Here is a 27,338-nt window from a genome sequence, read left to right as displayed (position 1 = left end):
GAGTGTTGTTAATGTTAACTCACAGTATGATGTTTAATAAAAGATGTTTACCTGCCATGTCACCATGATGGATTAGGTTTAAGGTTTTTAACACAAGGAACTTGGAACTTATTAATCTGTATGGAGGAAATAGCTTTCTAGAGTTTGTGTAGATAAATATGTGATATGATTGAGTTTTATGACTTGGTGTCACAGCACTTTGGACCTAATCAGCTCAAGAAGTGGTGGCAAGGTGCTGTGTGGAATAGTTTGCGTGTGTGTGTGTGTGTGTGTGTGTGTGTGTGTGTCGTATTGATAACGCTAAACAAACATCACGCAGAAAAGTAACTGAACTAATAGACATCAATCGAATAACAAATATAATGTAACCGAATAGGGCATTACAAGTTTTTTCCTACCGAAGTTAACTTCTTAAAGGGGTCGTTCACCCAAAAATTTAAATTCCGTCCTCGGTTACTCCGCCTCGTGTCGTTCCGAACCCGTAAGACTTTCGTTCGTCTTCGGAACACAAACGAAGAGATTTCTAACGAAAGCTGGGAGATTTCTGTCCCTGCGTTTACACTCCAAGTAACCAAAACTCTCACGATCCAAAAAGTTCACGAACGCATCCTAAAAGTAACCCGTGCGACTCCGGTGGTTTAATCCCACATTTATGAAGCGATGCGAATGATTTTTGTGCGCAGAACAATTTATTCACAAAACATCTTCCCTGCCGTGTAGATCTCACGAGAGAATTTGGGGAGTTTTGGGACAGAAATCTCGCAGGTTTCATTAAAAATCTTTTAATGAGTTTTTCTGGAAATGACCAATCGCTCTCTCTCTTTCTCTGTCATACACATGCACAAAATCAAAAGTCTAGCTCAAAGTCCAGTTCTCCGACCCCAAGGGAACACTTTGTCCACCACTTGGAGTGATATCGCTAAGCTATGGTAGTTCTGATTCTCAGCTTGAAGTACCGAACGATTGGCACGACATGGGCCGAGTCAGAATGGTTACCGGAACTTGCCTTGATCTTTCAAAATCTTTTGGTGCAAGTGGGCGGATACGACTTAAACAAGTGCTCATTTACAGCTTTACACACACACACACACACACACACACACACACACACACATAGACACACACTCCTGAACCTGTATCCGGTATGGACATTCTGCCAGATCCTTTACACATCACACATCGCAGGGCTTTGTGGGTGTCTGTGTGTGTGTGTGTGAGAGAGAGAGAGAGAGAGAGAGAGAGAGAGAGAGAGAGAATTAGTGGTGAAAAGCGCAGACTGGTGCCTCCTTGGACAAATACTGTCTTAACCTGCCAAACGCTAGCCACAGCTAGCCAAGAAACGCTTGTGAATTCTGTTAACCCGAGAGAGCAAGCAAGGGTGAATATTTAAAAATGCCCCCCTGTGCACAAAGCGAGCTCCATGAAGACATGGTTTGCAAAGGTTGGTGTGGAAGAAATCGATTGGCCTGCGCTTCTACCTGACTGAACACCTTTGGGATGGACCGGAATGCCGACTGCAGCCCAGACCTCCTTGCCTGACATCAGTGCCTGACTAATGCTTTTGTGGTTGAATGGATAAAACCCCACAGTCATGTTCCAAAATCTAGTGGAAAGCCTTCTCAAAAGAATGGAGGTTATTATAACAGAAAAGGGGACTAAATCTGGAATATAATGTGCTCACATCTATTGATATTTCTGTTGAATTATACACACACACACAGCGGGGGAAATAGGTATTGAATGTGTCAATATTTTTTTCAGTAAATATATTTCCAATGAGGTTATTCACATGAAATTTTCACCAGACTTCGGTATTAACTCAAGGAATCCTGAAGTATAAAGAATTCCCTACATTAAAGTCCATGAATAAAGTTGTGTGTAATAAAGTGGAGTGACACGGGAAAAAAGTACTGAACACGTTAAGAAAAAGCAGTTCTCCAAGGCGCGGTAAGGCGAGGAACCCGCTTTATATGTGTGGATTTCTTGAGTTTAAAGTGCTGTGTGAAAGGTATATGTTCTGGTCATATGTTTCATGTATTATACAGTGTGTGTGTGTGTGTGTGTGTGTGTGTGTGTGTGTGTGTGTAGAGAGCAGTGTGCAGATTTATGCTGTAGTGAGTCCCTTACGGCGTCACCTTGCCATCGAGCCCGTACAGACCGATGCAGCGGAGGAGTTCAGATACGCATCAAACACAGGTCTGTGTGTGTGTTTATTCACGTTAAGGTCCGAGTCCACTACTAAGAACTCTCCTTAGTGGCTTAGTAGCATTAAAACTAACGTACTGTAACCCAAGTATACTTGTTATACCTTATTTTAAAATGAAAGAAATCCAGTTTTGTTACATTTAATAGGGTCTTGTAAGTATTACCATCCCTACCCCGTGTCATCGGATGAAATAATAATAATAATTAAAAAAAACATTTCTCTTTTTAAATTCTACAAAGAATGGCCGGCAAGGACAGCACCATTAATAATCCCAGCGTGCCACTGCTGTCAGCATTTTTATTCTTTTTATAAAATGAAAAACACTGTCTGCTATACATGAGGATATAATTCCATACCTGTGTCAATGGGTTTTTAAATAGAATTTACACACTGTCATGAACCGTGACCTTTATTGATGTAAGAGTGACCTGTAGGTCCTTTGATGTTGTCCTTGGCTCTTTTGTGACTTCCTGGATGAGTCGTCGCTGTGCTCTTGGAGGAATTTTGGAAGGTCGTCACTTCTGGGAAGGTTCACTACTGTGCCGGGTTTTTCCATTTGGAGATAACGGCTCTCGCTGTGGTTCTTTAGAGTCCCAGAGCCTCTGAAATAGCTTTGTAACCCTTCCCAGACTGATGTCTTTCAATCACCTTCTTCCTCATCATTTCTGGAATTTCTTTCAACTTTTGCACAGTGTGTTACTCCGTAAGACTTTTAACCAACTCCACACTGTTGAGAAAGTTCTATGTAAGTGTAGATGTGATTGAACAGGGTTTGCAGTAATCAGGCCTGGTCGCGTCTCGTCCAGTGTTTCTTCAGGTTTTCACATACTTTTGGCTATACAGTGTAGATATTGCAGTATATGCAGTGCTGCTGGTTGCGTCCTCCTCTTTGTGCCCTCTCCGCCGCCCACGAGTTCTTTTAGATGAGAGCATTATTACATGAAATATGAATTTTAATATCATATTCTTATACAGCTTGCTTTACATTCCTACAACCGTGAAGGTCTTGAGAAATGCTCAGCGTATTTGACGTGTCCTCGTGTAAACCCGGTGTGAATGACATAATATCGGATTTCTCGCCTTAACTGCGTTTCACTGGTATTGCTCTTCAAAGGAACTTCTAGTGGCCAGCTTTTGAGTAGTTCAGGGCACCTTAAAAACAATATCATGCAGTCCGATAATAACCCTGATGTGATCTGTGTGTGTGTGTGTGTGTGTGTGTGTGTGAGTGAGTGAGTGTGTGTGTGTGTGTGCTACAGGTGGGAAGTTCATTGTAACACAGCATTTTTCCATATAGTCTCGTCACACACGAAGGTCAGTCCTAACGTCAGCGCTAGGATCTTCCATTAAAATGACGGGAAACGAGAAATGACGCACTTCTCGGAGGAGGAAATCCGTAATCCCTTGATGCAAATTCTTGTTTTTCGCATATTTTCTTCTCCCTTTTTGGTACCGTGCACACATGCTGTAAATATACTGTAGCAGTGGCTGCTCCTTAAATATCTTTTGTCCTAATAAGGTGCCGATCCGAAGGTCACATGGTGGAAATTCTTCGGCAGCTGGATTCCACGGCGCCCCTACCCGTGGAATTCAGGACAGGGGCATCGCTATGGTAATGGGCTGAGAAGGTTCTAGAATTGTTCTGCTGTTTCTGCAGCATCATTACATTAGACTTTAAAGTCTAAACGTTTTCCAAACATTAGCCTTTTGTGAATTTTGTGAATATAACCCAAATATCACGTCTATACAAATAATTGCCCTTGTCCACATGTGTGTGAGATGTGTGTGTCAGATGTGTTTAGAAGTGTGCGGTCTCTTGACTGAGACACAGACGCCACAATAAAAAGGAGACGTAGTTTGGAACAACGGGCCTCGTTTATCGGTCTGTTCGTAAAGTTGCGTGTAAATGTTTGCGCGAGACTAAAGTGTGATGCTAAAGCCGGTCCTGACACGGCTCCTCCATGCGCGGTCCTGACACGGCTCCTTGATGCGCGGTCCTGACACGGCTCCTCCATGCGCGGTCCTGACACCTCTCCTCGATGCGCGGTCCTGACACGGCTCCTCGATGCGCGGTCCTGACACGACTCCTCCATGCGCGGTCCTGACACGGCTCCTCGATGCGCGGTCCTGACACCTCTCCTCGATGCGCGGTCCTGACACGGCTCCTCGATGCGCGGTCCTGACACGGCTCCTCGATGCGCGGTCCTGACACGGCTCCTCGATGCGCGGTCCTGACACGGCTCCTCGATGCGCGGTCCTGACACGGCTCCTCGATGCGCGGTCCTGACACGGCTCCTCGATGCGCGGTCCTGACACGGCTCCTCGATGCGCGGTCCTGACACGGCTCCTCCATGCGCGGTCCTGACACCTCTCCTCGATGCGCGGTCCTGACACGACTCCTCGATGCGCGGTCCTGACACGGCTCCTCGATGCGCGGTCCTGACACGGCTCCTCGATGCGCGGTCCTGACACGGCTCCTCCATGCGCGGTCCTGACACCTCTCCTCGATGCGCGGTCCTGACACGACTCCTCGATGCGCGGTCCTGACACGACTCCTCCATGCGCGGTCCTGACACGGCTCCTCGATGCGCGGTCCTGACACGGCTCCTCGATGCGCGGTCCTGACACGGCTCCTCGATGCGCGGTCCTGACACGGCTCCTCGATGCGCGGTCCTGACACCTCTCCTCGATGCGCGGTCCTGACACCTCTCCTCGATGCGCGGTCCTGACACGACTCCTCGATGCGCGGTCCTGACACCTCTCCTCGATGCGCGGTCCTGACACGGCTCCTCCATGCGCGGTCCTGACACCTCTCCTCGATGCGCGGTCCTGACACCTCTCCTCGATGCGCGGTCCTGACACGACTCCTCCATGCGCGGTCCTGACACGGCTCCTCCATGTGCGGTCCTGACACCTCTCCTCGATGCGCGGTCCTGACACGGCTCCTCCATGCGCGGTCCTGACACCTCTCCTCAATGCCCACAAAACTCTATAAAAGGTCGAGCACCAAGATGGCTGGAAACATGAAATGACTATTAAATGGTGAAAGGATCAGCAGAAGTGGAAGTGATTTTGACTCACTTCTATGCCAGTTAAAACCATATTTAGCAGTGTCCCGACACTGAAATAGTCCAAATCTAGAGACAAATCACAGAAGAAGTGAAATAGGTGCAAATTAAGTGAGGTGACGTGAAAATGGAGGAGAAAAAGAGATCTCCACTGTACCCAGGTGATCAAGCACACCAAGCATGTCACACGGAGAAACTGTTATTTAAATGAATCAATTAAAAAAACATTATTTTTCGGCTGGCGCTCTGGAAGTGCTGTTAAAAGAAGGTACCGTGGCAAATTAAACCGATTTATAAGCCAGCGTTCATCCTTTGGAGAAGTCATACCGGCCTTTAAACGTGCTTTCCTTCATTAGCGTGACCTGCGCTAAAACTTTTATGGCTTATTTATGGCTATACGCAGACAGACGACTCTGCCCTCTACTTACGCGGCTGCATTTCTTTGCTCATAACTGAATGAATAGTTTACTTAGTTTATGGTCTGTCCTCGTCTGGATAAGATTTGGAATGAAATGTCCATTTGTTCCAATGATGCAGACGAAAGTAAAATAGGTTAGCTTTGATCATGATGCATGATTGATGGTTGATGATGCTAAGCTGGATAGCTAGCATGTCATATTTCAAAATGGTTGTAGGTGTCCGGTCAGTTGTACCAACGTTACCATTAAATGCGCCTAACATATTTAAAAAAAGCCACAAGGCTATTAGTGAGGTCAGGCACTGGATGTTTGGTGAGGAGAACCGGGGTGCATTCGCTGTTCCATTTCATCCAAAAGGTGTTCAGTAGGGTTGAGGTCAGGGCTCTACACGGGCCACTCGAGTTCCTCTACTCCAACCTTGGCAAACCACGCATGGAGAATTGTCGTGCTGGAACAGGTTTGTGTGTCTCAGTTCCAGTGAATGGAAATCGCAGCGCTACAGCACACAAAGACATCCTATCCAACTGTACGGCACTTTGGGGAACACCCACGTATGGACGTGATGGTCCAGTGTCCACAAACGTTTGGCCATATGGTGTTGTATGTCCTGTAATATGTACATGAAGATGGTATTTGTTTATTATGAATAGTCGTATAGACAAAAACATACCTGTTGTGTCAAAAAAAAAAAAACCCACCCTGAAGCTTTATAATATATTACTCATAAGATTTACAAAAAAAAAATGTGTTACAACCTTTACAACTGACTCGACCCTGAGGAATGTAAAAAGTATATGGAGTGACAACAGAACATCTCATACTAATCCCAGCACGGTAATGTCACTTTAATGTACAATATACACTGTAATACACTGTTACTATAAACCTCCCATTACCAGGACTCTGATTCGTCTGCTGCTGTAAGCTTAAAGAGGGGCCAAAAAACAGCTTTAATGAAATCGAGCAGCCCGAATGAACATTGTGGTGGATTCAGAAACTGTATCCATGCACTCTGAATCATTCATGCACCTCTCTTTCTTTCCCTCTTACCTCTCTTCGTCTTTCCATTTGATCTGTTTCTCTCCATCATTTTTTCTATCCTAGTATGCCCCCGTTTGGTCCCTCCTAGTAACTCACACCACGGAGAACGATGCAAAGCGCTCACACAGCTCACCGCCAGTGTTTTCCATACATTCCTGAAGTCCATGCATACCGCCTTTACTCAGCTCATGAGATAAACTACACATTTATATCCTGAGTTAATTCTACTTCCTCTCCTCCCCGGACATCTTGACCCCACCCTGGTGCCGTTACGTTTCGGGAAGTCGTCTGTCATCGGGGACATCACATTCTTGTGATAGCATGGTAGTGACAGAATCTCTCTGTAATGGGACGGAGATTACGATCTGAAGTCCTGGTGGGAGTCTGGGAGGGACGGTCAGTGTTGATCTTCCCCCTCCGCTCCAGGACCATAATAGTGTGGTTTGTCTGGTATTTGATGTTATATCTCTATACGTTTCCCAACAAGGGAAGACTCACAGGTCTGGCGGTGTCGGTATGTGTGTTGGCCATGTTCCCTGTGGCTTGTCAGGGTTGTTTGATTTAAAAACCAAGTCTGAAAGCAAGCTCTGGAATGCAGACGTTTATTTGAGTTTGTTTTGTCATGTTCGGGGAACGTGCAACAGATTGTAATCTTTTATCTTGGAGTTATAGCAGTGCTCTATTCTGAGATGGTACGTTATGGACGTTTTAGTTAGCTTGTGTTGCGTTTGCACTTAGGGATTTGGCAGCTGCACTTATCCAAAACATGCAAACAATGGAAAGCTGTGTGGTTAAAAAAAAAAAAAAAAGTACACACACATACATCTAAAATCATTTATAACCTAAAAAGGTAAGTCTTGATTGAAGGGTGAGAGCACCATTCATAGTGAATTAATGCAACAACACCAGCAATCCATTCTCAGAAAAATATTTAGTACTCACACACACACACACACACACACACACACACACACACATACATTATAAACGAAGTTATATGTAATAAAGAGGAGTGACACGGGAAAAAAGTATTGAACAAGCTAACTAATTTATTTAATACTTAGTGGAGAAACCTTTGTTTGTAATGACACAGTGACTTTGCACTGAATAAGTAAATGTTATTACCTTTAGCCTGTATAATAGAACAACATCATCCAGTGTATACCTGGGCTACATTGTGTTGCCTTAAGCTATACATTAACAGTAAATTGTATGTGTGATAGGTTAGGGTAGGATAGACCAGGGGTCGAGAACCTATGGCTCTTTCAGTGATTGCCTATGGAACAACCGCAGGAAAACAATCACGGAAGCTAGTGTGTTAATTCAATGAAAAATATCACAGAATTCATAATCGACGCTCGTGGATCATATATACACCAACCAATCGTGATGTGGCTCAACAAGCTCGAATTTCAATGGACAACGTGGAGCGGAGCGGTAATCTCCCGGTCTAATTCGTAAATCGGTTGAAAACTACGTAGTCAGTCTGTTTTCAGTTTTTTAACAAAGGTGAAATGGCTAAAAGAATTTTTTTTTTTTTTTTTTTTTGCATATTTGGAAGTTAATTTTAAGTAGTGTTCTATTTACTCTCACTTGCGTACTGCATCTTGTATTGATTTACCATTTGATGAAGCTATCATAGTTGGTTAAATGAAGTCCAAGTGCCACCTACAGGCCTATTAGGTGAAGTGCAGGCTGTTAGGCTAAGAATACGCAAAATGTCAAATGGCCTTTATGACATTACTCCTTTTTCTGGCTTTTATGGCTCTGCCGGTTGAGAAGGTTCCCGACCTCTGGGCTAGACGCGTGCATGAGCCCCTAACAAAAAAACAAACTTCCTATCACATTGGTAAATAAAAGTTGAAACGTTCCATAAGTGCAATTGTATTGCAAAATTGCACGAAAGATTCGTAGGTCAGGAACGGTTGACCGAGGAAGCGTGTGAAGACGGGAGTTGTAAGACCACAACAGTGCAGTGGAAATCCCTCAGTCAACAGGCAGACAATATCTGAGCGCTCTCTCAGTCCTCACCCCATCCGCTCTCCTCTCTTTCTCCCTCCCTCTGTCTAATCTTCTCTCAAGTTTCGGTTTCCTCAGATAAAACAGATTTAGGAGCTCCCCAAGCTCAGATAAAGTTTCGGCGCGCGGACACACCCTGTTATAGCTTGACCACAGAGGTCGGGGGGGGGGGGATAAGGAAGGAGGTGGTAGGAGAGAAATCCTTAGACAGAAGCCAAAACAGACACTTTGACGGGGTGAAAAAAAGAGTAGGTGTTTTTGAGTGGTGCATTTTTGAACATATGAGTGCGTGTGTGTGCGTGTGTGTTTGTCGGATCTTCTGCATTCCTGGGACTCGGCTTACGTCGGCAGGGTCTGTGTGGTCAAGAGTGAAATCTCAGATTCTCCCAGGAAACGTAGCATTGAGCAGCGCAGAAATCTGTAGTCATTGTGTCAAAGCTGAAAGAGAGGTGACGAGATTGTGCGATGGCTCTGTGAAACACTCCCTTCCCACTCCAGACAGCTTGCGTTCTCATTCCTCCAGCCTTCTACCATTTTAAGGCACCATGGTGACAGGTGCCTCGATCCTCTGTCACTTGTCAGTTAATGAAGCTGAGATGTATAACAGGAACCCCCTAAGACTGGCCTTCCTGCCCCTTTCAGCACCTGTGCCACCTTCAGGGCGTGATGTGTCCCATGAATTCACACTGGGCTCACATGCTGAAAGACAGATAGAGGATGGAGAAAGGACAGGGAGAAAAGACAGAGAGATGAAAACACAGTGTTCCCTTTGTTCGGCTGTGTATCATGTGTTAGCGTTAGCGTTAGCGTTGACTTCCGAGATTTAAATCTAGAAAACGAGATATAAAGTGCAGCATTTTTTTCCCTAACCTTTATTTTATTTTTATACATTTTTGATTTGTTATATTTTTCTCTCTAGTCCCCTATTCATTTATTTATTTACCTTTTGCTCAATCTCTCTCTCTCTCTCTCTCTCTCTCTCATCCTCGCTGCCCATTCTCAGGGTTAGTTCCACAGAGTCCGGATGTTTACTGCTTTGTAATGATGCCTAATTACATCGTAATGGTGTTTAATTGCATGTTTGAATGACGGTACGCATCTTCACGTTGGTCAACACTGGGGACTGCTTGTTCTCCAGCATTTGAGCACGAGAGTTCAGCAGGGAAGGAGCGAATGGAGCTGCTCGGTTCGTTTTACCGCAGGAAACTGCGTAGAAAGCAGAAGAGGTCTGAGCTCGGCAGGTCCGATGGAGCGTTGTGCAAGCTGCCGCCAGAAACCGGTGTCAACGGTCTCATCTCCAAGGTTCTCAGGTTCACGTCCAGGTAACAGTCGCTAGAATACTGTGTGTGTGTGTGTGACTGGGTTAGCATCCCTCAATGCTCTGGATAACCGGATTTGACCCTGAACAGGATAAGCGTCGCTAGAGTTAGTGCTTTGTAACCGTCAGTCAGTTTTGCACTACGGGAAAGTCTTCAGGACGGAGAACTCGGCACTATCAGTTTTCTCTGTAACATTCTGGGTGTTTTTTTTTATTCAATAGGGTAAAAAAATAAAAGAAAAAGAGAGATGAAAATGAGAGGATAGTGAAGGAACGACTGTTTATAGCTTTAGTAATATGTCATGGTTGTGCCAAAGAGGCACAGAACTACATTACCCATCAGCCCCAGCACGTCACATGTCTCAACCACTCTCACCTGTGTCTGGTTGTTTTTAGGAGTTTTTCAGTGTCTGGTTGTCAAGCTTTTGTTGTAATGGTCGTGTGTTGTTGTTGTTGTTGTTGTTGTTGTTGTTGTGCGCGTGCCACAGGTTCGTCTACAGTCTGTATGCGCTTTGTTTTGTAACAACAGTTCATGTTTATGTCTTTGTTTTTAAGTCTTTTTTTGTTGTTGTTTTGTTGGCACTTTACTTAATAAAAGAATCTGCGTTTGCGTCCGCCTTCACCTCGCAAAACGTGACATAATATAAGTGATAACAGGAGCAAACCTTTCTTCTGTGCATTCCACAGAATTAAGCAACTATATACTGCTGAAAATCATGATGTGTTGTTCTTTAGGTAATAAACAAACTGTCATTATTGGCAAAAATGTGCTGTTAAACATGCTTTATTGCTTACTTAATGGCTATATATATATGAGATATATCATATATCTATATCACATATAATATGTGTATATATATATATATATGTGTGTGTGGGTGGGTGGGTGTGTGTGTGTGAAAGAAAATTTATTATACAGTTATTATATGTTTTTAAATCACTGCTGGAATTATATATATTTTTAAAATTACAACCTTTTGTTCAACTCTTTTTCTCAAAACCACAAATGGAATTTTGATAACTTGATGGAGCAAATATGTCAGAAATGGAAATGCAGAGCCATTATTTGTCCATGATGAGATAACTGCTTAGTTCTTCCTATGTATGTAGACAAGAGCATTTCCTGTTTATCCACCCGATTTTAAGTGCCCTGAGTCTAGTCAGGAGATCAGAACTAAGTCCCTGTTTATTTACTTTCTTAAATTTTTTATAGTCAGGTTTCTACAGTGTCATTGTTTAGAATGTGAAGGTTCTGGAAAGGGACCTTGAGCCACTCTGAGTAGACACTACGAGGCGTCGGTCGTTAACCGATCGCACAGATTGCGTGAGGGAACCTAAGCCTTCAGGAGAGTGTTGAGGTAGGGGGTACTGTTCCAGTTCCAGACAAGGTCTTGTACGTGAGCATCAAGGTCTTGAATTTGATACGGGTGGCTACAGGAAGCCACTGGAGGGAGATGAAGAGGGGTGTGACATGGGTCCTTTTGGGCTGGTTGAAGACGAGGTTTTCGTGTATATGTGATGCTCGTGGCATCATCCTCCAAATGTTTTAGGAAATACATGAATCGGTCCGCAACCACGGATAAATGTGGAAACTATTACTCTCCTTCTCACTGAAGTATGAAAGAGTTAATCATTGAAAAACTCTTTTTTTTTTTTTTTTTTTTTTTTTAAAGCAATGCCTTACCAACATTTTTTGCGTGTGGGAATTGGCTGCTTCCCTGTTGTAATAAATATCAAACTGGACGTCTGCTCCATATTTGGTTAAATATAGACCGGTTTTCAACCGAAACAAAACACATTGGTCTTATTGGAACCACTTGCCAACTGATTCTGTCATGAAACTATTAAATGTGAGGGATTCATTACATTCCTCCAGTCCAAATTCTCAGTCCAGGATGTCTGTAGTGGTAGATGTTCACAGTCAAAGATAGAGCAATTATTAGCATCCTTGAAGATGCTCCAGTGGGGAATTGTGTACTTGGTTAAATTTTTTATTATCTAGGTCTGATACAGAACCAATTCCACATTCCTCTTGCACTTAGCAGAATGGCATTTGGATACACTCCCCGTGGGCTTAAAAATAATTCCGTGGCGTCATTGGTCAGTTCGAGTGTTTAAATGGAAGTCCTTTGTCTTGTTCTCCATATTTGTCTTAGAAGCCATTTTCAGTCATAAGCCTTTAGATCAAACTGTGGAGTGTGAGGAATTGCAAAACCAAGGTGAAAGATGACCCTCAGAGTAAATGTGGCTTCTACAGGTCTCATTTCCAATCACAGGGGTCCAAGCCCCTAGTGCCCCCAGTCCCTAGAACAGGAAAGAAAGGACTCGCTCTCTGGTTTTTAAAAGAAATTTCATTATGTAAATAAAAGCTAACAATGTATGTCCAACTTAACTATTATTAATATACTAAACATCATTTAACTTGTCAATTTTTTTAAGGATTAGGGATTTTGACTAGGGAAAAACAAGATTAAATATGCTTACAACGAACTGATAAATCGAACACTTGACAGAATATTTGAATAGTAATGATAATCGGACGGCGATTAAAAACGCTGTTTGTTTGCTTTGCATTCTTGCAACGAGGGACGTTAGACGAGAGGCATGTACTTTTATGTTTCTTACTGTTCACTGTGTTTTCCTCCCACTTTTTCTGTATTATAAAACTGTAGTTTTATTTTATGGGTAATAATAGGCAATAATGTGGCAAGGGGGGCGGGGTAGGGGTTCTTAAAAAAACTGGAAAGCGGTGCTCATAGGGGGGAAAAGTTTGAATACGTCTTCTTTAGCTTATGAAAATATGATTTCAAAATGGTGTGTGCAAAATTTTGAATGGTACTCTGTCTGTGTGAGAGTGGGACAATATAGGCACGCGTGTCAGTGATCGGTGTTGGCTTGTCCCCATCTGCTTTGAGCTTTGGCAGATGTATTCATCTCTCTCCCTTTTCGCAGGGGCAGTGAGCCTGGGTCCCGTCCCCATTCCTGGCACTCCACTAAGCTGGGTGAGGGCCCTCTGGACTCTGACAGCATGATGCAGATATCCCAGGGTGCCATGGGGGCTCCCTGGCACCAAAGCTACCATGGCAGGTCAGAGACAAACAGATGTGAAAACAATATCTCGAGAGAAAAGTAAATGTACTCAAACGTTAATTAGAACGACTCTGTTATTGTTTGTATACATTTCAACAAGCGAACATCTGTCCACTCCTCAAAGGAATATCCTGTTACACACAAAGGGTGAAAATAATACCACCTTGTTTAAAGATATGCCGTTTTATTATCTCTAATCAGGAAACGAATTACTCTCTTTGATGCCGATCCAAGTTCAAAGCAATCATTAATTTTAACCAGGACCCATAATGCACACGAAGGATAGTACTAGCACTGTCCATTTTTCCAAGAAGATTGCTATGTGATTCCAATAATATCTCAATAACCAGGGCTACTGCACACTGCTCAACTTTTACTGGCCTGTCACCTCATGAAAAAAACCCCATAAAATTCTGTCCTGCATGACCTTCAAATCGACGTTATTTGGCTGTGTATGGAATCTTAACATTTTCAGTGAAACATCTTGACATAGATATATACATTATAAACAGAATTCAATCATTCCTACTAACCCTACAGGCTAAATCTGAACTTGTAGAGCACCATTATGTACTCTTCTGTATTGTATGTTCTACATTTTCCTTGTTAACTTATATGCATACAAAATGTAGCTCTACTGTTTACTTTTTTAATCACAGTGCCTCCACCACAGACCTGTCAGGTTATGATGCAGGATTTCTGAGGAAAAGTCCAGACCAGTACAGTTCAAGGGGAAGCATGGAGAGTCTAGATCATTCACACCCTGCTTACAGTTCCTGCAATCAACTGTCGGTCTCCAAATCCTCCAATAGCATTGACCATCTGCACAGCAAACGTGATTCTGCATACAGTTCCTTCTCTACCAGCTCAAGTATCCCAGAATACCTTGCAGCTGGGCCAACGTTCAGCAAGGAACGGTCATACTCCATGGACAGTGTTCCTCAACATAGAACTGCAGAGGGCATGCATCAGGCAGATATTCACTATGTCCACACCGTCTATGACTCTCAAAAGGGCATGTCTGCAGAGCATGAGGTCCTTTCTACAGCAGTCCTAAAAACTAATGAAAGCAAAGCACATCCATCTAGATGTGGAAGCGTACAGGGCAGGGGTTGTCACCGTTCTAACAGTACCAGTGGCAGTAGCAGCAGCAGTGTAAGTAGTGGTTGTGGTACAGTCACGTCTCATCGTCACAGTGCAGGACCAGTATGGGGCCAAACACACAATGACAGCTCTTATGAAAACCTGAAGGGGGCACCTTCACCTCCCTTACGCAGTGACAGCTATGCAGCCACCCGGAGCCATGAGCGGCCCAGCTCATGGTCCAGTCTTGAGCAGGCTCGGTCTTTACGGGCTCTTCACAAGGGTTCTTGGCATCACTCCAGTGGCTCTGTGGCATCAGGAAAATCATCCTTTGGAATAGAGGGACAACTTCACACTGTAATTGAAAAGAGTCCTGAGAGTAGCCCAACGATTAAACCCAAACAAAGCCTTCCACCTTTATCACAGCCTGGATCAGCCATGTTGCCTACTGGCATCTACCCTGTTCCACTGCCAGAGCCCCATTTTGCACAGATACCAACAACAAACCCCAGCTCTAGTAGTGTGTACCCAGCACTTGCCAAGGAGAGTAAACCCATCCCTCAAAAAGAACCCTGTGGAGTAGATTCTGGTGTTATAATGGCAGCAGAAAACGGATACCAAAGCAATGCTTCCTACTCCTGTTCTGTCCAATCTCTTGTTTCCCCACAACCTAAACAACCAAACCAGGTGAAAGATGACCCTCAGACCAAATGTGTCTTTTACAGGTCTCATTTCCAAACACAGGGGTCCAAGTCCCCAGGGTTGCCCCTAGGCCTTGAAAGAAAGGACCCTTACACCCCTGTTCAGCCAAGGCGAGAGAAACCCAGATACTCACATGGCATGGATATTATGGAATCTTACAGACAACATAGAGAGGAAGAGCTAAGCAGATGCCAAGAACAGAATGTCCATCCACAACCATTTTACTCATCATGTGAACTTTTAGAAGAACATGCCCAACCTCAAGGAAGTGATCAAAGAATCAACACTTCAGGTAGGTTCCACAATGAATCCGGCACCTATCAACAGAGGGACCAAGATCTGGATCATCCACTAACCCGACTTGAGAATGCACTTGCAGAGGTCCAGAGATGTGCTAGCCCACAGAGCACTACTAGCCATTGCAGCATCCAAAGTGAACGTAGCATGTCAGTAATGGAGAAAGTCAGTCACTTTGAGAGGCAGCAGACCAAACCACGTAGTCACAGTCACAGCCTCTGCAATTATAGCTCCTCTGTTGGTCCAAGTCAGGCTACCCACATTGCCAAGAGGTCTCTGTCTGGGCTGAAAGATCTGCAAAAAGGGTATGTCCCGCAAGGGAGAAGTTGGAGTACCGGCCATGAGGGAAATGCAGAATCATCACAGGACCTGCAGCCAAGGTACGTGAGCACTGATCAAGCTGAGCATAGGAAGCCACATGACCTACACCGAAGCAAGAGTTCTTTCCAACTCAATGAGGAAAATGGCAAAGACTTTTATAGGAGCAAGAGCACTTTTCATCTTGAGGAAAAGAGCAAAGACATCCAATGGAAAGAAGACCATCAGGATACCTTAGGCACCGTTCCTGACACCACCTTTACTCGAGCATACAGAGATAGCATCAAGGATGCTCAGTCCAAGGTGCTGAGATCCACTTCATTCCGAAGACGAGACTTGAGCATAAACCCTCCTCCTGTGCCTGTGAAGCACATGTCCCTCGATAGGAAGGGACCCAATATAAGCCCCAAACTCACCTCCTCTCCACACACTCCTAAAGAACGCCATGTTATTCCTGTTGAGCTACCAGACAAGACCAGTGCTCCTGAGCTTCCAAGAATCCCTCCTGTAGGGCCTCCAGTTATGCGAATATGTGGACGAAAGCGACTGACCATGGAACAAAAGAAAATGTCATACTCTGAGCCAGAGAACATTCATGAGGTTGGAGTTTCTGATCAAGAGTCTGGCTTATGTCAAAAGAAGGCACCACTTCAATTCCAGCTTCCTGAGACAAGTGTTGCAGATCGACGAAGGATGTTTGAACTTGTAGCTACTCGTACTGCAGGTACCAAATTAGCCACCTCAAGACCTGAGTTAAAGCAGATGCAGCAAGATGCTTTGGCTGATTATGTGGAGCGCAAGACTGGTCGACGGATGGATGGGCGTCCTCATCGTCCTCATAGTGCCTACATGCAATCAACTTCCTGTTCGTCCATAGACTCACAAAGCCGAACCTCCACCACCAGCATGGGCTGTCTTCAGGAGCCAGGACGAGAGGGTATCTCTGAGGATAACTGCCAACCCTTCACTCTTACAGCCAATACACAATATCCCGTGCACACTAACAGGAACACCCAAACTCAGACTCAATCTGAAATCTATCAGTCTGCCTTTAGACCACAGAGTGCAGAACCACAGAAACCAGAAAGGCAAGCAAGGAGAACCATTCCAGGCCATGTTCCAGGTCCAACCTTGGCTCCCCTCCCCAATGCCCCTGCTAGCCAAAGCTTGGATGAAGTTTTTGGAAGACCTGTTCCAGCCAAAAGCTCAGGGAAATCAGCTTCAGCAGAGGACCTCTTGGATCGCAATCAAGGTCATCCTGTTTCTCAGCACTTCAGATCAAAATCCTCTCCAGCTGTGGAGAACTACAACATGGTAATGAACTTGCTTTAAGATCTTATGACATTAGCACTGTATAAAACTTTCATATTTGGGTATCAGATCATTTATACCATTCATCATTATATCCCATACTTTAGCATTTGAAATGTGTGTTTGAGGAGGACTTTTGTGACAAGAAAAGTAAAGAAAGTAAAGTAAAGAAAAAGTTCTTTAAAATAATAATATCGGTAAATAAAACTTAGATAGGAAACATTTCGCTTCGCCCTAAGAGGACATGATCAAACCCATATTTCTATGTCGTGAGGAGGTGAAAGGGGTCGTCCCTCTTTTTTCTCAGTTAAGGATGATGAAGAATCAACTTGGTGCCCACTCCAGGAAATATTCAAATCTCTTCACTTCCTGTTTGGTGCCACTGAGCCTGGCGGCAGGCATGGCTCTGACAGATGTGCTAAAATGATAAACACAGTTCCTCTGTGACTAAAGGGAGTAGTCGTGGGAGATAATGAACAAACTGCCACAGTTTCAGGCATAAAACATTTGACATGGTTAAGGAGCTCCGCTTATCTCTGAGAGCAATTACCCTGCGCATAAACATTTTTCACATGACCGTTAGCTATGACAGGGTCTGCAAGAGATGGTGAATCAACACAAGCTCCGAACACAAAGACTCCAAAGTGTTTCAGTTATTATAGACATGCGCAACCCATTTTAATGCACATCTTGTAGAATCATTGACAGATCGTTGACAGATTCAGTCAACAACCAATGAAGACAGAGCATGAATCTTGAGGTCAAGAGTTATGACATCACTATGCCAGTATAAATGACTTTCCAGTCTTAAATGAGTTGTTGCTAAAATTCCAACCCGTATTTCCCCATCAAATCTGTATGATGTACACTACACTGTGCAATTGTTTTAACTTTACATATATGAAAGATGAAATGGTTCTACATTAGCAGATCAAACAAGACCACGACAGAAAACACTAATTACATTGCTGTGCAAACGTCTTGAAGAAAGAAATGCTGTAGAGCAAAGATGCCTTCAAAAAAATAATGAAATTAAATGTTTCTCCGTTTAACAAAAATACTATAAAGAGCAGTAAACAGTAATAAATGAAACAAAGGCGATATTTGTAGTCTGAGGTAGAATGAGTGCAGGTTTATAAGGACCTGAGCTATAAGTGTTATTGAGCATCTTGCAGAACCAGACACGGTTCTTCTGGAGCCTTTGACCGTCACACTCGCTTCTTATTATTGCAGCGAAATCCACCACATGAGAATCCACTCGTATTTTATATGAGAAGTGTCTCTTACCACTTAATACCCTGCTTTCTGTACTGACATACAAACATTTTTCTGTGACATTTAATTTAGTGCTGGAAAACTAACGTTTTTTTGTATTGACTCGTTAATGTAGAAGTCATCAAATAAAAAATCTATAACAAAGTTTGTACTAAAAAAAAAAAATATGGTGGCTAAGACTTTTGCACAGCAAAACTAAATTTCCTTGTACCGGGTAAGCATGTGGAAGTTTCTAATATTTCTCATTAACCATAGTGGGTTGATTAGTAATCACATAATGCCTCACTTAACTGCCCCTTTAGACCCAGAAGACTTCTGCCTTTGTAATTACAGTATAATGGTTAACTTCCTTTGGTCTGATTCATTTCCCTGTTGCTGTTCACCTCCCCAATTATTTTTCCTTGTTCTTTTAACTCCTAGGATGTCTTGGCTGGAGACCTCAGATTGTTCGGGAGTGTTTCTAAAGAAAACAGGTGTGTATGTGGGCGTGCGTGCGTGTGTTTGTTCATATAAACATGAACAGTCCTTTGTCTGGTTCCGTTTCGCTTTTGTCTTGTAAATGAGCCAACTGGCCCAAGTCACTGCCCTTCCACCTACAATATCACATGAGAAGTGCTGCACCCAAAACACAGAACTCATAAACACTAAGCTATTGTTATCTGTGTTGTTCCCTATACCTTTTCTCAGCAACGAAATAAACACAGACAAGTGAGGGTGAAACACAGAGAACTCCAAATTAAAAGGGACCTAGAGAATAAGGTTGAAAGGACCATAGAACACAGAAACCCTGGTTCAGTTGGTTAGTGTCGCTGTTGCCATTTTGGAGCTGATCCTATAGAGTTGCTTTTATATGGAATATTTAACAGTACGATTGGAAACTGTAAACATGTTTTAACATAAACATGCTGGGATAGCGTGCGAAATGATATCAATATGGCATCGTTATAAACTCGATGTTGGCGAAACAGAAAAGCGGTATCGCCGGGAGTTTGAATCCTGATATTTGATTCCACCTTTGGCTGAAAGTCCAAGAGAGTAAATTGGCAGTGCTGTCTGGGTGGGAGGGATGGCGTTACTTTCTTCTCTGTCAATCAGAGCAAAACTATCCAATCTCTGAGCTTATATGTCTGCAGAGGAGGTAGCACTGTCCTCTGAATGTGTGATGTAGGATGAATTGTGGGACAAAAAGATGTGCTGGCTTGTTTCACGTGTTTTGGAGGCAGCACGTGTTAGCCTTCACCCTCCCTGGTTGGTATGGGAATGCTGGCTAGTGAGTGGGAGCTGGCAAATGACCAAACTGGGAGAAAATTGGACAAAACCACACATTTTCTCTTCATATAATTTGTAAATATTGCTTAAGAATGTCTTAGACCTTTTTTTTGTAGCGTATGTATTGAATGATCGGTGCTTTGTTCACCAAACTTAGATATCAGATACACATTGTATATTGTAAAGATGTCTGCAAATATGGTGTTTTTGTCGTATTGCGAACCCTGTTTTTTCTTTCTGTATGTGGAACAGGCTATCAGGGAATGTGGGACCTGAGGTCACACAAAAGTCATCAAGTGAAGTTGGTCTGGAGCAGAGCTGTCTGCTGAACCCAGGTCTGAATCAGCTGAACCCAGGTCTGAATCAGCTGAACCCAGGTCTGAATCAGCTGAACCCGCCCGTGATAAGGAGGGAACGACAGCGCCACTCCGACCGACCCCGATCCCACAGCGCCTCAGGCCTGGCAGCTTCTGTCGGACTGCCCTGTCCTTTCTCCTCTTCAGAGTGGCAGAGTACCAACAAGGCACAGTGCCAACCCAACCTAGATTCCATCACTTTCCCAGGCACTGTCCCTGAAAATCGAACGAGTTCATTGTCAGGAACGGACAATCAAAATTCTGCCGATGCGAACCGTTCCGAAGACGCTCCGAACGACTCTGGGAAGACAGCCCATGACCTTTCACTTCCACACCAAGAAGATGCAGAGTCACTCACGCCTTTCTCTTTCAACCCATGCCATTCTGAATCGCCCACTTCTCCCAAACGATCCACCTCTCCCATTAGGTCCCTCACCTCTCTACGGATCTCAGAGTCCAGTACCGGCTTTGCCTCATCTGCAACTGTTTCACAGGGGGATGATGAGGTGTTTTTGTCTCCAACCTCTCCACCACTACACCCACTGTCAAGAAGAGGAGGAAACTTCTCAGAGGAACCTCCGTTTCCCTACCCGCTGACCCAGCCTCAAGTAAAGGAAGATGCACTTGACGTCATAGTGCCTCAAGAATCACAAAATCTAAACAGGTACACACACACACATTATTTAAAAGAATTTGGCATTGCATTTAATACCCCCCGTGGTATTGCTCCATCCGCATCACGGCAACATGCCTTAAGTTGTAGTGATGAAAATAGCCATGACCGTGACCAGGATGAAGCGGTTATTGAAGATGAATGAATGAATCTATTATTTGTAATACATCAAATGATAAAGATGAACTAATGACCTTGCACGCTTGCATTACAGCGTCTTTGAGCATCCGTCTGTCACAAATGCCCACCAAGAGAGAGACGTTCGTCAGCTGCGTAACCTCTCGTCCCTGTCAGGAACCTCCGAGCGTGATATCACCAGTGTCGCTGCTGTGACCTCTGAAGCTGAGGCAGAAGAGCTTGCAGAAAGCCCTGAGTTTCCATTGCTGGCCAGGAGGGAGCGCACGGAGGCAGAAGTGCGGGTGGAGACTCTGGCTCGGGAGCTGGCGTGCCGAGACGAGGCACTTGCTCCTCTTCTGGACATCTGGGCAAGCACCACTATGTTGGACTTGATGGAGGACATCTTTCCCTCCTGCTCATCTGCTCTATGGCACCAAGCGAAGAATAGCAGCAGTCATGCAGGTGACAGGTATGGAGAAACAAGTTTTTTTAAGGGTATTATGGGAAATTATTATTATTATTATTATTATTATTATTATTATTATTATTATTATTATTGGATGTCTGGTGGGATGGGGGGATTAATTAATTAATTAATTAATTAATTAATCAGATGGCATACCAAAATTTGACTACCGTGTCAAGTCGTGTTTAATTTGAAGGTTTTCTGGTATTTAAAGAATTCTACACGGAGTAACACGACAACACTAACACCTAGCGGTGAAGGGCTGGAACATATTCAGCTTGGTAGAGATGAAATCTTTCTGCTGAGGATCCATGGCTAAATGCTCGTCTTTCTAATCTGTTACAATAATCCCTTACATAAGTTTGAATTAAAATGCTGTTGTTGTTGTTGTTAAAAATATGATCTGCAGAGTTTTGTCGCATGGTTGAAACGTTTTCATATAAAGGTCTGACGTCTCTATTTTATTTCACCGGATATCAGGAAGTAGGTACTCCTGAATGACGGTGTATATTTACGAGCTAGGACGTATCGTATTCATTATATACGTATAAAACCTGCAGTGGGTGTTTGCCTGTGCGTTGATTAGGACAGACGTGACGCACTAGCTGGTCTGTCTGGAAATATGCGTCATTAATGCCATTGTGTGTGCACGAGTGTGTCAGTTACTTCTGCCCTGTTTGCTGAGTGGAATCTGGTTCATTTGTAATCAGATTTTCTGGCACTATCTCACTTTGCGTATGTGTGTGTGTGTGTGTGTGTGTGTGTGTGTGTTACCTCACACAGTGCTCAAAATGCGGTGTGTGTTGCTCCTGAGGCTCATGTGAAAGCTGTTCATGGACAGATGGAGACTGATCTGGACGAAGAAGAATCCAATTTGAATGAGAAGAAGGTTTGATCCCCGTCCAATCATAATATTTCTGGACACAACTACAGTAACATTGTTTTTAAAGGAATAGTCCTGTCTCAAAATGTTTGGGGTTTTTTTTTTTTCAGTAGAGAACTCGAACTAAGAAGTCCTGCCAGCATCCGTTCATTTGAGTCCCATCAAAGAAAACGAATGATCAAATCATAAACCTGTAGATGCTGCAGTTTGCGTTTAGTACAGTGTATCCTCTGCTCCTGTAGGTGGCGCTCCTGCAGGCTCTGACCGTGAGCTTAGAGGCGTTGCGGATGGAGAGAGAGAGACTGGTCGAGGAGCAGCTGTGCTACAGTGCTCTGGGCTGCAGGATAGAGGCGCTGGTGCAGGAGCACTGCAAACCCAACGAGAGTGAGAAGTACCGTATGTTTATTGGCGACTTAGAAAAAATCGTCAACCTCCTGCTTTCGCTGAGCGGACGTCTGGCACGTGTGGAGAACGCCCTTAACGCCCTGCAGGGGGAGCCAGAGAAGGGAAGCATGGACGAGAGGGTGAGACGTTCAGTCCTGAAGCTAGTCTGTGTCCTGTAACCACGTTATAGAGCTGTATTTATTGCACTTTGGTCCTAGGTGTTGTGAAATATTAAGCGCTTAATGAAACGGTTGGGTAAAGCGACTCCATTAAACCACCATTTCAAGGAGCACACAACACTATATTCTAAAAATTCCAAATGAAGAAAGTGAATAAACAGGGATTTAGTGCCGATCCTCTGACTAGACCCCAAGCACGTAAACTGGGTGGATAAACAGGAAATGGTCTTGTCTACATCCATAAGATGAACAAACCGTTATCTCATTACGGACGTATAATGACTCTGCACAGTTGCTCTATCGGGTCATCAAAATTCCAGTTGAATTCCTCCAGTTGCTATCAGGTCATCAAAATTCCAGTTGAATTCCACTACTTAAGTCTTTTCCACTCTCAAAAGTATTAAACATCAGTATTAAAAATTCAGAAACACACTACACTATAAACACTAATCAGTGTTTGTTGGGAAATGGGGCCCAGGCGTGATGTACAGTCTTTGATTCTTTTTTCTGCTCACCAAGAGTGTAAAGAGAGATTATTTGATGTTCCACAGGCTTCCTGTGAGCTCAATCCGGTCTCACCATTCTTCTCGAACCTATCTTATCAACAAGGCATTTCCCCCCACAGAACCGCCGCTCACAGAACCGCCGCTCACAGAACTGCCGCTCACAGAAGCGCCACTCACAGAACCGCCGCTCACAGAACCGCCGCTCACAGAACCGCCGCTCACAGAAGCGCCACTCATAGAACCGCCACTCATAGGCTGTTTTATGTTTCCCTAATAATCAGCAAATGCTGAACACTTGATACTATTCAGAGGAATTATATAGTAAGCAGACTGTGTGGAAAGGTTGTGTGTGTGTGTGTGTGTGTGTGTGTGTGTGTTTTTGTTTTTACAGTCTGGGCGCACGGTGGCTTAGTAGTTAGCACGTTCGCCTCACATTTCCAGGGTTGGGAGTTTCCTCCCCCCAGTGCAAAGACATGCACGGTAGGTGGATTGGCGTTTCCAAAAGTGTCCGTAGTGTATGAATGGGTGTATGAATGGGTGTATGAATCACTGCGCCTGGGGGCCATGTTCAGTCGTCTTGACTCGGTCTTGCCACTGGATCACGGCGGTCACCGGGAAGTGAGAGTGAGGCCGATGCTGCGCAAGTCTTCCTCACTTTAATCCAATTCACGCGCAAGTCGGGTCCCAGTTTGCGTTCTCCATAATGGAGGCAGAAATGGAAACTTCGGTCTTCGTTGAAATCGACGGACGAACTCCTGTGTGTTTACAGTCATTAGCTTACTAATAAATATTTCATCGATTCAGTGTGGATGTGATGGGAGTGTAGTTGTGGGTGCTACTGCTTCATCCCGTTTAGACACACACTCATCTCATTCTGGGTGTGTTAGTGTTCTGCTTCACACCCATTACTCATAACTCATTACTTCGTAATAGACATTGCCACGTGTGATGTGAGAGAAGAGAGGGCAGATATTTAAATTCATCCGCAAGCTTTAGAGACTAGCAAAGGACCTTAGGAGACTCTGTAAGAATTCGTAAATCACACGTCCTTCCTGTTTTACTTCTTATTTTATTATATCTAAATCCTTAGAATTTTTTTTTTTTTTTTTTTTTATGTACATCGTTATTATACTTTTGTTTCACCCAAAGACACAGCCTAAAGTTTCACCGTATAGTAAATGAGAATATATATGCACTTACAAAACATTTTGTCTGATTTGCATACGGCCGAAATATAATATAGTTCACAAATCACACCCAAATGACATCATGTTTTCCTGATGCTGACTCGATACTGTCATTAACAAACCTACCTTCATTAAACAGCACTGCCTAATGCTTATTACATATCCCATTATACTGTCAATTCCATTTATATTAATATCTACTTATTAAATAAACTGATGCATACAACAGGAACTCGAAAACACACCTAGAGGGTGTTGTGTTAGCTGCTCCCAAACTAAAAATGTTATGATATTTACATTGTCGCTTCATTTTGGTACAAGCGTACATTTGTCCTTATAATCACACCGATTGAAGGTATGTAGCTAGATATTGTGAAGTAACATGAAAAGTGTCATTTTGAGTCTTTTTTTTTTTTAAGCATGATTTAAGCGAGAGATGTTCAGTGGAGTGGACACCAGGTGGCGCCAGATTTACATTTGAACTACTTGGTTGAAGTAAGATCCGGTGTAAAGAATAGTATCTGTATTAATATCTATATTAGGGGTAGTATTTTATAATGGGAATGATGCTGATGTTGTGCTACACCGGAATTTTGTTAATCTGGGATACTGCTCAGAACATGCTACGAGAAAAGACACGTGCACACTTGATTTTTCCCAAAATCAGAATGAGCCGACCGTAATCGTACAGTATCTGTAATACTTGTCTGTCCGAATAAGCTGCCATAGTTAAACTCGTATATATTTATTTAGTTCGAATATACAGGATATTGTGTACACTGTGCAAAAGTTTAGACAAGACAAGAGAAAGATCTAAGGCTTAAATTAGGAAATATACTACAAGTCATTACAGAAGCCTAATTCATACCCATCTAGCAGATTTCCTCTAGCCTGAGTGAGAGTTCATTTTATTTTATTTTTTTAAATAAATATCCTCTACGTGAGCTATAATCACTGTTTAAAGATGAGTTCGGTAAGGAACGAAACGCTCACATTTATACAAATAAAACGTGCTTTATAACACTTACGTAAATAGCCGTCATTGTCCTAATGTAAAGCTGATAAAGAGTACAGTACGTGCCACTGAACTGAAATTGTCTTTCCATTAATATAACAATATATAAATTGTTCTAAACAGATGATGGGACGTTTTACTGGTTGTACTGTGATTGGTTCAAGTTGCACTAAATGTGATTATGTAATCACTAATATTAGATCTACAGAACACTGGTAAATATTTAGCGAAAAGGCCATAAGATCTGTACTTTTTTAAGAACCGACTCGTTCATTGCTAGATCCGGTTAGTTACATCAGTTCAAGATTCCTCTGGGAACCTTCGCCATTAGGTGTTGTGTAGAATAGTTGCTACTGTGGGGAGATGTCGACTAGTCGGGGTGGTGGGAAAAACAGCCGAGAGGCAAACGCTAGAAGAAAGCAGGCTAAATATACTCTGGTAGTCGGGCCAGTTTTATAGCCAGTGCACATTGTGTAATACAATGCTGGGAAAAAGGGTTTTTTTATTGAGCTTTATTGAAACGTCCCTTTGAGTGCAGGACTGTTTTTTAATCCCCTACTCCTGAAGGAATTCCCCCCCCCCCACAGTTATTATTGTTGTCCTTTAAATATTCCACTGTAAAACATATATATATTTTATATATACAGCTGTAAGACGTAAACAAATGCCTCAGCTGATGGAAGATTTAGCACTTGCTTATTATTATTATTATTATTATACATTATTCACTATTTTTCTTGGTATAGAAGTGGATCAAAATAACTTCCAGTTCTACATTTCAGTCTTGAACCCCGTCGTTTATTTCGTACTCCCAGCTGTCTGTGCACTTGAACTTATGGAGTTTTGTTGGAAATTTTTTTTCCAACAAAAAACTTTGCTAAAAGATTGATAAATGGGGCCCAGGGTTTGGGTGTTAATTGAAGTAACCCCTAGTTCCCATGGTGTGGCCATTTGTCTGTTTAGAGACCGTGTGATAACACGCGATCTTGGCGTAATTCTGGACAACCAACTAATGATCTCTCATCACACTGCGAACCTGACTCGATCATGCAGCTTTCTCCTTTACAACCTCAGAAGGATCTGGCCTTTTCTGTCCACAGAGGCCACTCAGGTGCTTGTTCAGTCCCTTGTTAATTCTGATTGGACTACTGCAACTGACTCCTAGTAGGTCTGCCGCTACAGTAGGTGCCATCTAACCTCTGCAGGACTTGGTTTCGGCCTCCCCGAGTTGTCTCATTTCGCTCCTCATCAAATTTAAAACACCCATGCTCATCTACAATGCCTAAAACAGATCAGTCATACCTGCCTGAAGGCACTTATCGAACCCTGCTCTGTAGCACATTCCTTGCACCACAAGGAAGACATGCAGGAAGACTCTTCTGTGTACCGACACCCAGGTGGTGGGATCCGCCTCCCCCGGCTGCGCGAGTCGCCGAGTCTACTAACGACCTACCTCTTCAGTAAAGACTTGAAAAATGGAACACTAATAATAATAAGCAGACCGTTGTACTATCTCCTCCATGTACTAGCATGAGATGAGTTTTTGACGGAGATGACAAAGCACTTCTGTGAGTTGCTCTGGATAAGGGCGTCTGCCAAATGCTGTAAATGTGAAGGTAAATGTGGTGGTTATCAAGTTTGCCTACGATGCAAAAGGCTTCTGATTTGAAACGGGGTGGAAGCATGGTCAATTTTAGGGGCAGTGGAGGCTCATTAGTTAAGGTTATAGGATCGGAAGGTCTGGAGTTTAAAGCTGACGCTGTCGAGCCCCTGAGCAAGGCTCTTAACCCTCAAGTGCTCCTCCAGCAGCGGCGTATCACCCTGCACTCTGACTCCACTTTCTAACAACATGGAATATATGAAGAAAATGATTTCACTGTACTGTACTCATGATTCAGTAATAGTTTAACACTCGTATTCAACACCGTCCTTCCAAATGATCTTCACCTCACACTCGTATTCAACACCGTTCTTCCAAATGATCTTGGTGTTTTGATGATGGTGGTAGAGAGCACTGTCTAACACACAGGACCCAGATCTCCCATCGGGTGGAGCTCGGGTGACTGTGAAGGCCATACCTTCATACCATACTCTGTATTGATTTACATCATTTTCACATTCATCAAACTATTCAGTGAGCCCTGTTATCAATTTGC

General features: G+C 43.5%; 1 protein-coding gene across 5 annotated transcripts in view; it reads left to right on the top strand.

The window, feature by feature from the left end:
* The window catches only part of shroom3 (shroom family member 3), a 57,439-nt gene that overhangs the window by 29,550 nt on the left and 551 nt on the right, over window positions 1-27,338 (top strand). For 2 of the 5 annotated variants that reach the window (XM_053648305.1, XM_053648309.1), the window contains 8 exons: window positions 2,089-2,196; window positions 13,024-13,158; window positions 13,821-16,875; window positions 18,568-18,620; window positions 19,669-20,436; window positions 20,660-21,031; window positions 21,812-21,917; window positions 22,154-22,435. In XM_053648305.1, coding sequence (XP_053504280.1) covers window positions 2,089-2,196; window positions 13,024-13,158; window positions 13,821-16,875; window positions 18,568-18,620; window positions 19,669-20,436; window positions 20,660-21,031; window positions 21,812-21,917; window positions 22,154-22,435 — 4,879 coding nt within the window. Of the gene's footprint in view, window positions 1-2,088; window positions 2,197-9,045; window positions 10,076-13,023; window positions 13,159-13,820; window positions 16,876-18,567; window positions 18,621-19,668; window positions 20,437-20,659; window positions 21,032-21,811; window positions 21,918-22,153; window positions 22,436-27,338 lie in introns of those variants that run through there. The other 3 variants (XM_053648306.1, XM_053648310.1, XM_053648308.1) reach the window with 2 other exon arrangements.

This window comes from Ictalurus furcatus, chromosome 18 (genome assembly GCF_023375685.1).
Source record: "Ictalurus furcatus strain D&B chromosome 18, Billie_1.0, whole genome shotgun sequence".
Taxonomy (NCBI): Eukaryota; Metazoa; Chordata; class Actinopteri; order Siluriformes; family Ictaluridae; genus Ictalurus; species Ictalurus furcatus.
This window is presented reverse-complemented; position numbering and strand designations above follow the sequence as displayed.